The 13,494-nt window shown below is 38.6% G+C and overlaps 1 protein-coding gene across 3 annotated transcripts in view; it reads right to left on the bottom strand.

Moving 5' to 3' along the window:
- arfgef3 (ARFGEF family member 3) overlaps positions 1 to 13,494 on the bottom strand; it is a 150,691-nt gene that overhangs the window by 109,798 nt on the left and 27,399 nt on the right. For all 3 annotated transcript variants that reach the window (XM_049481296.1, XM_049481297.1, XM_049481295.1), the window contains exons 5-9: positions 10,140 to 10,208; positions 8,034 to 8,156; positions 6,417 to 6,462; positions 6,185 to 6,269; positions 5,887 to 5,991 (exon numbers count right to left, since the gene is read on the bottom strand). In XM_049481296.1, coding sequence (XP_049337253.1) covers positions 5,887 to 5,991; positions 6,185 to 6,269; positions 6,417 to 6,462; positions 8,034 to 8,156; positions 10,140 to 10,208 — 428 coding nt within the window. The remainder of the gene's footprint in view (positions 1 to 5,886; positions 5,992 to 6,184; positions 6,270 to 6,416; positions 6,463 to 8,033; positions 8,157 to 10,139; positions 10,209 to 13,494) is intronic.

The raw sequence follows: 13,494 nt of genomic DNA on the forward strand, positions 1-13,494 counted from the left end.
TGTATAGGTAATTTAAAACCATTGTGGTTGCAGAGATGATACTATGTCTTTCTCTAAATCCAGATTGATAGTTATACAGGATAGAGGTTTCATAGAAAAAAGACTTGAGCTGGTTATTCACTAGAGATTCTAAAATTTTGGATAAACAAGACAGTTTTGAGATTGGTCTGTAATTATTTAAATCTGCCGCATCTCCTTCTTTATGCAGAGGAATAACATGAGCTGTTTTCCAGATGGGAATTCTGCAAGATAAAATAGAAAGATTAAAAATGTATGGTATATGTTTTAAAATAACTGGGGTTATTGAGACGCAGAAGGTAGGGGTACAGACCGTCCTCATCTATTGTTTTCTGAGGATTAATAGAGGAAAGGGCGTTAGCCACTATGTATGGAGAGCAGGTCTGGAGGGAGAAGATATCGATTTTCTGGGAAGCAGAAGTAGTGATGGTAGGCTGATTTACAGGCAGGTTTGAGTCAGTGTTATTAAACATCTGACCAGCTGCAGCAAAGTGTACATTAAAAGCTTGGCACAGTTCTTTCTGGTCAAATTACTATTGACAAAAATTTTATTTGGGATTCGTTGGGAGTTGTTTTTGAGGGAGTTTACTGCTTTCCAGAAATCTTGTGGATTAGAGGAGCTAGTAATTTGGTTGAGGAAATAATCTGATTTGGCTCTATAATTGCAGAGATGCATCTGTTTCTCAATTGTCTAAAAGTAAGCCATTTTTCACCTTCACCTGTGCGTCTGGCAATTGACCAGGCTTTATTTCTTGACTGTAACAGTGAGGAAACTTCTCCTAAAAACCAGGGGCTAGATCTGTCTCTTATTCGCAGTTTTTTGTATGGAGCATGTTTATTCGCCACTGAAAGGAATGATTTCCTGAAATGTTCTAATGCAACATCCACATCTGTACTTTCAAATGTTAAGTGAATTTTGCTCGCTGCTAAGTCAGAAAGAAAAGCTTGTTTTTTTTTTAATTTCTTCTAACCACCATCCAAGAGCCGGTTTGTATCTTTGAACTGGTTCTAATGCACCCGATTGGACAATGATCACTAAAGCCAAGTTCAAAAACTCCAGCGGCAGTGATTTTATCTGTTTTGTTAGAAAAGATTAAATCAATCAGGGTAGATTTGAAAGGGTTGACTCATCAGCTGTGAGAGGATGAGATTGCCGGAAACTTCTTTTAAATGATCGGATGCATTGGAAAAACAGTTCAAATTAAGATCACCTAGGACCATCATTTCTGAAGATGTAGCCGGTAATTTTTCTGAAGTTAAAGCTGGCAATTTGGGAAATACATATGGGAATTTGGGAAGTTCATATGATTAAACCCTGGTTTACGAACATTCCTAGAGCATTTTTTTAATCCTATTTCTGGTAAATCACATGAGCCATTTTACTAGTGGCTTCATAAATTGATCAGATATGTCGAATCATGCAATACTTAATACTTTGTGGAGTTGCTCTATGTTGTTCCCTCCCAAAAAATCACTTAGAACAAGATGGCAAAATGTGTATAATAAATGCTATAGACACAGAACCCTCTGTTTCATCCCTACATTTTATCCCTACTTGTAAACTGTGTGGTGACTCATTCTTCCTCATGGATCTGTAGCACAAGGCTCTCACACTGATTTCACCAGACAGTCTGTCCCTATTCGACACTAAATAACAACATACAAAATGACTGTTCAGTTAATACATTAGACAGGTAGATACTTATTGGTTTGTAACCAGTGTTGGGCACGTTACTTTGAAAAAGTAATTAGTTATAGTTACTCGTTACTCCTTAAAAAAAGTAACTGAGTTACTAACGGAGTTACTCCACTATAAAAGTAACTCGTTACCAGTAAAAGTAACTATTGCGTTACTTTTTATTATTCACCCGTCAAAAAAAAAATCAATTATGTATTTACTATTATTATTAGAAAAATAACAAACGAAAATAAACCCAAAATGTTGACAAAAATATAATCTAACGAATTAAAAAAAAAACAAAGAAATTCTCCACACAACCAAAGAAAATTACTAAAACTTGTAATACTGAAAAAAACGGAAAAACGCGTCTGGGGATGAAATTAAACAAACCAAGCCAAGCGAAATATAATCAGAATTATGTTAATTAACACTAACATAAAAGCACAGAACTATTATTTAATTAAAATGATTTTTAAGAACAGCTACACACAATGCTGCAAGTCAAATGCGGAGGCGTTTCACGTGCGCCCAGAGCTACGTGATTATAACATTTTTCATTTTTATTATAGTTTAATTTTATTTTGTTTTAATTTTTTCTGTTCAGTAAGTTTTAATTTGTTTTTAGACTGGGCTTGCTAGTTTCAATTAGTTTTTACACATCTCATCAGAGAGATCAATCTAATAAACGTGAGAGAGAAAGAGAGAGAGAGAGAGAGAGAGAGAGAGAGAGAGAGAGAGAGAGAGAGAGAAAAAAAGAAAGAAAGAGATTTGCGTGTTTTGGTGTGAGCTACTCACAGGTAAATGTTCTCACATACTGTATCTCCTGTAGAGTTGCACGGTGTACCGAAGGTTCGATTCTTTTTCGATACTACGTCATCACAAACGATTCGGTTCTTTAGCGTTCGATGCTTTCGATACTGTATATAGCCCAGTCACTAGCTTCAAATGAGTCAAATTAGTAGGCGCGATTTGATTCAGTTCATAAGAAAACTGATTCACACCGCAGCAGTCGGTGTGGCAGGATTCAGATAAACTTAGTGTTCTGAACAAATGAATCGATTCACGCGCAAGCCAGCAGAGCAGCAGCGAGTGTAGAATGGCGACGGCTAAAATAACAGATGTCTCTCGTCCGCGACTTGTGGACAAAACGGGCGCGAGGAGTGAAGTGTGGGAAAATAGTCTGAGATGTAGGCATCTGTTTTTTATTGATATTTTTATTTTTAAATAAAATAACGAAAACTGAAAGTGAAACTAAACTACTTTATTAGCGCTGTTTTCACTCCCGCAGTTGTACAGCGGGGGGTGTTGTGCCGATTCTGTCCGCGAAGCGGGAGTCGGATTCAGTAGCGGATTCGGCACCTCGCGCTCCGCGGTGTTAGTTGTAAGCGCTCGCGCTAACCGCAAAATACGACAGAAAACACTGAGGGAGCTGCAGACTTATGTGTGGGACTAGAATATGAGCACGAGGAGATCAAAGAGAACCTTTACCTGTGAGTAGCTCACATCAGAACACGCAAATCTCTCTCACTCTCACTCTCTCACTCTCTCACTCTTTCTCTGTGTCTCTCTCTCGCACGTGAACGCCTCCGCGTTTGACCTGCAGCACTGTGTTTAGCTGTTCTTAAAAATCATTTTAATTAAATAATAGTTCTCTGCTTCTATGTTACAGTGTTATTTAACATAATTCTGATCATATTTCGCTCATTCATTTAGCAGACAAGCACCCTGATCTCTACAAAGAGCTGAGAAGTCGACAGGTTAGTGGAGTTATTCAAGATACACTCTGTCTGTAGCTTTACTAAGATTTACTAGCGACTGCTAGTAAATCACGTTAACACGGAGAGGAGTGTGCAGGAGTTTTGTTTTGGACCCGTGGTTCGCAAATCTGTGGTCAGGCACGTAGCCTGCTTGATCGTTACACTGAACATGGGCTTATTAAAAACGGTAAACGGTTGATTAATAAAACGGAGCAGTGAGTGTTAAAATGAACATAACATTGTAATGTTCTTCTGTCTCTTTATTTTCCTTATTCAGAACTTAACTTCTGCCCGCCCGTCAGGTTCACATAGTCAGGCTACCATTACCTCTGGTTTTAGTTTTAGTTTTTAGGAAGTGTTTAGATAATTATGTTATAGTTAAGGTTATAATAACGAAACTTGTTTTTTGTACAAATGTTTCATTTTAGAATAAAAACGTTTGCACCGATTGTTCAGTGTTCAATCCAGTTCAGTCAAAAATAAACATTTTATGTTCAGATATTTTTATTGTTTTTTTTTTCTTCCAAGTATCGTTTTGGTATCGAGAATCGTGATACTACAGTTGGTATCGGTATCGAAGTCAAAATTTTGGTATCGTGACAACCCTAATCTCCTGTTTCTCTTTCATCTGCCTGGCACTCATATTGTAATCCCATACATAATTCTGCAGTTTCTCAGTGTTTTCCGTTGTATTTTGCGGCTAGCGCGAGCGCTTTACACAAGAACTAACGGACCACGAGGTGCAGCGCACTCGGCACAACACCGCCCGCTGTACAACAGCGCTTATAAATAAATTAAACACGAAAATGAGGGTATTCTATCAGTAATTTCAGTTCGTTTTAGTTAGTTTTATAAACACAAAATACAGTTCAAGATAGTTATGTTTTTTTCCTTTTAATTACCGTTTTTATTAGATTCAGTTAACACAAATGTTTTTCACTTTCAGTTTTCACTATTTCGTTAGCTTTAGTGAACAATAATAATTGGTTACTTAGCAACATTGTGATTATCACACCAGATCTTTATATAAAATAAAAATAGGAGCCCGATTTCGGGTCGGTCCTCGGGTCGGGTCAGGTTCGGGCAGAGAATCTGAGCTCTAAAAGAGAAAGCAGCAGCACCACAAAAACCGGAGCAGCTAAAAAGAGTTTAACGTCCTTTTAATCGGAACTTGGGCTATCCACGGCAATCACTGAATCGATTAGAGCACGCAAATCGTCACAATTGTGCCTCACTTCACCACGCCAAACCACAGGCACAGCGGCCAGAAGCTCAAGTTCACCGAAGGAGGGGTTAACGAGGGCAAAGCCAAGTTAAAAAAAAAAAAAGTTCATAGAGCTGCTAAAGTAACGTGCAGTAACGGGGTGTCGGAAATGGTAACGGCGTTATAGTTACAGTCAGAGTAATTAGTTAGATTACTCATTACTGAAAAAAAGTAACGGCGTTAGTAACGGCGTTAGTTTTAACGCCGTTACTCCCAACACTGTTTGTAACTAATTAAACTAGCAGCGTCTTTATGCTGTTGCCCTGTGTTAGCATTATTCACATAGCATTTTAGCACAACAGGGTAAAAAGGCATCAAATGTAACACATTAAATGTAATATAGGTATAGAAATAAATATCATGAACAACAGCTTCAACATAAGACTTCAATTTGTCAACAGGAAAAACAGTAATGTACTAGGTACTGACAGTAATGTACCTAGCTAGCTAGCTATCCCAGCTAACACTGACCTATGTTGGCTAACAGAAAAAATAAGATAAAAAATTCTTACCTTCGTAGTTGTGCATGTATGATTGTATGATGTATAATTTAAAGCCTTTCTCCAGCTTGCTAGTGGGGGCTTTGCTGGTCTCCTTACATATCACATGAACGTCGTTTATGTTCATTTTAGGAAACTCTTGCAAACCCTGGCTGAAAAATACTGCCATTGCGATTGTAGTGAAAAACCGGAAAAGCCAAACAGCAAACACTGGAGCAGCACTGACAAGAATGCGGAAGTAGTTGTACAAAGAGCCCATTGAATATATTTGGTCTACACTATAACAAATTCCTTTCAGTCAGTACTGATATGGCAATACAGTTATAAAAAAAGAAATACTTGTGTTGGTCTATTACCTAAAATTTAAATGAAATGCATTTAAATTTATGGTTGTAAGGTGACAAAATGTAAAAAAACACTGTATGTATAAGAGATTACACAACCCGTTATAACTTTAGAAACAAATGTAACCTCTATATAAATTTACATTTTAGCTTTCAAACAACTGTATGCAATAACATGGAATCCTACATGAGTTTATGTTTTAATAAACATTTTATTCACATTAGTTTACATTTTTTTACAATTCTGTTCAGATAAAATTGGAGTTGTATAACAATTTGCACTTAAAATGTGCATCATGCAACACGTCATAAGAGGGCTTACCAGACGAGGTCTGTGAAGCTGCGGTGGGGGTGCATTGTAGGAGGACAGCTGCTGAGCATAGCCAGAATGCACTCCAGATAAAGCAGCTGCAGCAGCTGATTCTCACTGATGAATATAAAAAAATTACACAAAATAGAGTTCACCACTGACATACAGATCACCCAGAGGTGAACACCTGCCTCACCTGAAAACACTTGTGGGTGTAAAATGCCAAATGCTAAAAATATAATATAATAATTTTATATTTAAATGTAGAAATGTTTAGATTCAACCAGCCACCACTTCAGCAGATACTTACTTTGAAACAGACTCCAGTTTTTCACAGAACACAGTGAGGACAGTTACTATGTCCTCATACAGTGCAGCAGTAGTCGGAGAGAAGTCTACACACACACACACACACACACACACACACACACACACACACACACACACACACACAATTACTGTCAAATAAGCCCAAATTAACCATATGTCCTGCAGAGACATTTTAGTGATGGCTTGCACTTGGTCAGTGTGGTTAAACATACCCCTACGCTGAGATGTGGGTACAAAAAACTCCACTCCTTCGGGGCTCTACAAACATTACAAAACAGAACATACGTTCATGTGGTCATCTTATTCAATATTCAACCTACAACAATGATATCCACAATACACTTAAAAGAGTACACTGTATATTGACATTTTGAAATACAGTGTTTTGAAAAAGTGTTTGCCCCCTTCCTGATTTTTTGCATGTTTGTCACACTTAAATGTTTCAGAACATCAAACCAATTTAAATATTAGTCAAACACAACACAGGTAAACACAAAATGCTATTTAAAAAAATGATTGCCCCTAAACCTAATAGCTGGTTGGACCACCCTTAGCAGCAACAACTGCAACCAAGCATTTTCGATAACTTGAGTCTTTTACAGCATTGTGGAGGAATTTTGGCCCACTTATCTTTGCAGAATTGTTGTCATTCAGCCACATTAGACGGTTTTCGAGCATGAACGGCCTTTTAAATGTCATGCAACAGCATCTCAATCGGATTCAGGTCAGGACTAGGCCACTCCATAGCCTTCACTTTGTTTTTCATCAGCCATTCAGAGGTGGACTTGCTGGTGTGTTTTGGATCATTGTCCTGCTGCAGAACCCAAGTTAGTTTTAGCTTGAGGTCACGAACAGATGGTCGGACATTCTTCTTCAGCATCTTTTGATAGACAGCAGAATTCATAGTTCCATTAATCACAGCAAGTCTTCCAGGCCCTGAAGCAGCAAAACAGCCCCAGACCATCACACAACCACCACCATGTTTTACTGTTGGTATAATGTTCTTTTTTTCTGGAATGCAGTGTTTCTTTTACTACAGATGTACTGGGACACGCACCTTCCAAAGAGTTCAACTTTTGTCTCATTGGTCCACAGAATGTTTTCCCAAAAGTCTTGGGGATCATCAAGACGTGTTCTGGAAAAGTTAAGACGAGCTTTAAATGTTCTTTTTGCTCAACAGTGGTTTTCGTCTAGGAACTCTGCCATGTAGACCATTTTTGGCCAGTCTCTTTCTAATGGTGGAGGCATGAACACTGACCTTAACTGAGGCAAGTGAGGCCTTCAGGTCTTTGGATGATGTTGTGGGGTCTTTTGTGACCTCTTGGATGAGTCATTGTTGCGTTCTTGTGGTAATTTTGGGCGGCCGGCCACTCCTGGGAAGGTTCACCACTGTTCCATGTCTTCGCCATTTGTGGACAATGGCTCTCACTGTGGTTCGCTGGATTCCCAAAGCTTTGGAAATGGCTTTATAACCCTTTCCAGACTGATAGATCTGAATTACCTTCTTTCTCAATTGTTCCTAAATCTGTTTGGATCTCGGCATGATCGGCATGGGTGTGGATAGAGACAGTGTATGTTTTAACAAGGAGGCAATCACTTTTTCATACAGGGCCATGTAGGTTTGGATTTTTTTCTCCCTTAATAATAAACATCTTCATTTAAAAATAGCATTTTGTGTTTACCTGTATTGTCTTTGAGTAATATTTAAATTAGTTTGATGTTACGAAACATTTAAGTGTGACAAACATGCAAAAATCAGGAAATCAGGAGGCAAACACTTTTTTCACACCACTGTAAGATGTCACATTGTGTGTGTGTGTGAGACTCACCAAGCCATCTTGCCTGTGGTGAAGTTGAAGAGTGAGATCTCCAAGTATCTGACTGAGTGTGGCCCTGACCGCAGTGTTGATGCTGCGCTGATGACAACTCGATATGTAGGTCTCTATACACAGCTGTAGACCATGCATGCAGGCATCCATGCAGACCAGGCACACACACACACATACACAGTCCTATAATATAATAGCTTATGTAGTATAAGAGGGATCTGCTTATTTAAACAGGAGTAAATGGGATCCTAGGCTAAGCATGCCTGTCACAAGAGCTCCCCTTAGAGGTTTTTGTTGTCTACAACAGCCATGTTTGCATTGACAGGTATGCTTTTATCAGTTAAATTAGAGAACATAAAGTCCTGGATACACTGCTGTTATCTTCCAGGTATCTTTTCCCTTAAATTTTGCTTTTGACTGCTGCTTCACATTGAATTCTCATTGAGTGCACAGTAGGGTTGGGTGGCAAGACGGTATTTCGGTATACCGGGGTATTTAAATATGGTGACGGTATTGTAAAATGGTGACAATATATTAACCACGTGACATGACGGGCCAAATCTGTACTTTGAAAAACAGGACAATTAAGACATTCTGCGCATCCACAATGAAAGAGCAGTGGGAGGGGTAAGCAGTTGGAGCTCACTGATTGGTTATGGGTTGCAGACTCCTTACTGAGGAGATCATACAGCAAAAACTCAATAAACTCTACAGGTTTCACTAATTTTCACCGAAATAAACAGATTTATCAGTTTATCCTTCTTATAATATAGTGCTGCATACTAGAGTTTAGATTGTCTGCCTGAACTTGAGCGTGAACGCTAGCCTGACTGACCAGATGCTCCAATTTGGGCCAGCGAGAAATCTCACCGCTTTCCCGGCGCGCTGTTGGGTTCGGCTGAAAAAAAATGGTTTGAACTATGTTCAATGTAACAAATCACCATGTTGTCAGCATATAAATCGCATGCGTTTTCCTACAGGACAAACCATTCAAGCATGCCGATGAGCTCTCTGCACCGATTAAAAAAAAAATCACACAGTGTCTGTCTGGCTTAAAATAGTTAGATACAGCTATTAAATTAATAAATCAACATTCATTGAAAAGACCAGTGAGTATTTCTGTATGCTAAATAACAAAGAAGGCAGCAACAAGCTAGAAGCTAATAAGCTAATAACAACATTTAATAAAAGCAGAAAAATAGATATTTTTTGGTGGTAAAACAGTCATATAATCTGACGACAGTATGACAGAATAAAAAACTTCAATAACGCCCAACCCTAGTGCACAGGTCCATCAAAGAACCATCTCAAACGATATGGCTTTATACATTCTGCAATCACACAATTAGGAGCAGAGCCTTCACTGTTTACCACACAAAACTATCCATTTATACATTTATATATAAAAAAAAACAATTTAGCAAAAATGTCAATTAAGTAAGACACCTCTACTGGAACTTATAAGCTGTCTGGTTTTCATCACAATAAATGAAAATGTAAAGACAATGACAATTATTAAAATCAGGAAGGAAATGAGACCATAAAGAAAATCCTAAGAGCCAGTTAAAAAAACTCTTAATACTAAACAAAAGGTTGTCAACGGAGTTAATGCATAAAGCCAAGCCACAGCTTTCAGATGGTCAGCTATTTAAAACCAAGACAATCTGGCTGTAGACACCCCACGTCATGTAGCATTTAATCAGAGGTTACCTAAATTGGAAAAATTCTGTTCTCAATTGTGCATATGACATATCATCAGAACTGTAAAAAGCACATGCTTTTTGACTGGCCAGATACTGGGTCATACAAACACACCAGAGAATAAAAAAGAGGGAGGGAGGGAGGGACGGAGGAAGGGAGATGGAGAGAGAGATGACAGCACCACTCTAGCTGTATGATCAAAGTGTAAGCATGTGACAGGTCTTTTAATCGGCAGTTTATAGACATGAATAAAAACTTAAAACATATATAGGTTTTATATTATAAATTACTGATGGCGCTGCAAATCCTTTGGGAAATCCTAACAACAAAGCAATTCTAACATTATACATAATGCTTTCTGAATAACGATCCTTCCCCTAACATAACTGTTTAAAATAGACTTACTTCTGCAATCCTCAAGATGTTGTTGCCATTGATCTCAAAGTTGGAGGAGTATGTGACACACAGCAAGACCTGGTACAAAAACCAAAACAAAAGAACATTGAATCAGTAAAGTCTACATTGTAACAAATTATGTGCTTTACTTAAAGGACCACTATGTAAATAATTTTCAATAGTAAAGGATAAAATGATCAGGATGTATCATCAGATATTAAGGAAACATGTTGAGTGAAAGTACTGGCAGCTCTTGTCAGCAGGGCTTCAGCAGTACGTTCCTATTTTAAGTGTGCAGGCCGTCCCGGGGTTTTGTGTTTGTTTTGTCCTCTGTCTCCTTAAACCTCAGCTGCTACACAGCTAAAAAAGCCTCAGCATGTCTCAAAATGCTCAGTGACCAAAAAAGGAATATAACAAGAGTGAATATTGGCAGTGAGTTCGAACGGTGGACACTTAGAGCTCAAAAAGACTACAAGACCGACCCAGAGCTTCTACTTTTCTCCCGAACAGGTAAGCTAACTGGCTAGCTAATTCAGTCAGGTACTTTCGCGGAGCCGCAGTCCGACAAACCGCGGGGCTCGAGCAAGTCTGGCACACCGCGGAGCCGCAGTCCGACAAACCGCGGGGCTCGAGCAAGTCTGGCACACCGCGGAGCCGCAGTCCGACACACCTCGGGGCTCGCGCAGTCCGGCACACCGTGGAGCTCACGCGGTACAGCACACCACAAAGCTTTAGCTCTCCCTCGTGTAACATAGTCAATATAACTCTAGATACGGGTTTTAGTAGAGTTTAGAATTGCTGTATTTCTTCTCTCCTCTGGCTCGTACTCTCCGCCTCTCCTGCTAGTCTTAACGTGTAGATGCTGAATTTGGCAACCCAAATAAGTTTCATGGCTGGGGAGGGGTGGGAGGAGCAGACTACTCTCAGTGATGTTTTGTACTGCTGTAGCCATTTCACACACTCGCTCTCAGGTCCTACATAATGCACCTTTAACAACATAGTTTTTGCAAACTTTTTTACGTTTTTTAAGTGTTGCCCACAAATCTTTTTTGGTAAAACATTTTTTGGTACTAAAACTCTTAAACTGACACTACTTAGTAATATTCTTGCAAAAATGTTGCATTATGTTTTTACAAAAAAAACATTACAAACATTTCTGGTAATTTTTACTAAAAATCTAACGTTACCTAAAAATAAGGTTGCAAAAATGTTGCACCAAATGTTTATGTGGAACCAACTAATTTTTTGGGGTAATTTTTAACAAAAAAACTTAGACTGAAATTACTTAAAGGACCAATATATAACTAATGTTCAGTAGTAAATAATAAATAATAATAAAATAATCAGGATATTAAGGAAACATGTTGAGTGAAAGCACTGGCAGCTTTTGTCAGCAGGGCTTCAGCCCGTAAGTTCCTACTTTAAGTTTTGTGTCAGTTTTGTCCTCTGTCTCTGCCTGCTGCTCGTTCCCCAAGACTTACCCCAACCCCAAAGTTGCAAGCACCACACACTACACTACAGCGATCGATGCTGCAGCAATGGAACTAGCAAAGCTAGTTCAGAAAAACTCAGCTGCTACACAGCTTAAAAAGCCTCAGCATGTCTCAAATAAGCTTAGTGACCAAAGCAGGAATATAACGAGTAAATATTGGCAGTTGGAGACTCAGAGCTCAAAAAGACTACAAGATCGACCCAGAGCTGCTACTTTTCTCCTGATCAGGTAAGCTAACTGGCTAGCTTATTTAGTCAGGTCATTTCTCACCACCACTATATGTGCTTACTAGGGACTGGTGTTTAAATTCATTTAAAAATTGAGTGTTTACATTCATATCAGTGGTCTGAGTGCAGCTGGGAAAAAGGCAGAGGGTATCTGAGAGATAGATAAAGTTAGCTACAGTGATCTGAATGTGTTGGATAATGCAGTCATGCTACACATTCTAACCTTAACTAAACTCAATAACAACAGAGGAACAGCCGTGTCACATCTGATTAATCCCTCGGCAGTAATGAGTATACCAAAATATACGCCAGAAACCGATAGTTAGTCTCTATAGTGCTTTCTTTTAGCTCTGCATGTGATTATATATTGAGTGATTTGTTACGTCCAAAACGATTAATAATAAACATTACTTATGGCCATCCCTAGCAACTATCTAGCTATTTAGCTGTTTAGCAGTCAATATAACGCTCTACACAGGTTTTAGAAGAGTCTCTTTCCATTTTCTTTCTCTCCTAACAGTCTAAACTGGCTTTGCTAAGCTAAGCAGTAATTTACTTGGACCTGTAAAGTAGTAAACTCCAGCTCTGGGGTGTGTATTTTTGGAGCAGTGGGATTTTTCCAGGTATAACAGGCTTGGCTTAGGCTAACGCAGCTAGTGGTACATGAAGCTAGTTTAGCTAGCTACAGATAGAGCTCACGGTTTATAACATGACTTTCTTGCCATGGTAGAAGTTACTGAACGTGTTTTACTGGATTGTGTAGATTCAGCCTGGCCCAACTTGGCAACCCGATGTAGTGCCGTGGCTGGGTAGGGGTGAGCGGTGCAGACTACTCTCTGTGATGTTTTGAAATTGGACTGCTGTAACTATTTCACATGCTCGCTTTCTTTTCCTACAGAATGTACCTTTAATTATCAGGTTGAACATAAAACCAACAAATGATTTTTTGTCCTTTTTTTCTTAAAAGCTTAAAACTGCCAGTACTAAAAATAGTCAATTTACGCCTTTTTGTAAAACTGTCTTTGTCCAGTAAATAAATGTAAGCCTTTTTAGATTTCATTAATGTTATAAGATTAACATGAACAGATTGAGCAGTTGAACATTAAATATTTAAAAGCAATTTACAAAAAAGTAAAAAAATACAAAAATACAACACTGTACTTTTCCTATTGATTCACTGAATTAGATGACAAAAACATGAAAAGAAATCTCCATGTGTTTTGCCCTGGTCCAAGCGACCAGCTAGTTAAAGTGACTCTGATCCACTCACTGGGGTGGCATTATATGTGGTGTTGGCATTATAGCATGCTAAAGCAGTGTTCGTATTATAGCATGCTAAAGCAGTGTTAGTATTATAGTATGCTTAAGCAGTGTTAGTATTATAGCATGCTAAAGCAGTGTTAGTGTTATAGCATGCTAAAGCAGTGTTAGTATTATAGCATGCTAAAGCAGTGTTAGTATTATAGCATGCTAAAGCAGTGTTAGTGTTATAGCATGCTAAAGCAGTGTTAGTGTTATAGCATGCTAAAGCAGTGTTAGTGTTATCGCATGCTAAAGCAGTGTTAGTATTATAGCATGCTAAAGCAGTGTTAGTGTTATAGCATGCTAAAGCAGTGTTAGTGTTATAGCATGCTAAAGCAGTGTT

The sequence above is a fragment of the Astyanax mexicanus genome, chromosome 7 (genome assembly GCF_023375975.1).
Source record: "Astyanax mexicanus isolate ESR-SI-001 chromosome 7, AstMex3_surface, whole genome shotgun sequence".
NCBI classification, from domain to species: domain Eukaryota; kingdom Metazoa; phylum Chordata; class Actinopteri; order Characiformes; family Acestrorhamphidae; genus Astyanax; species Astyanax mexicanus.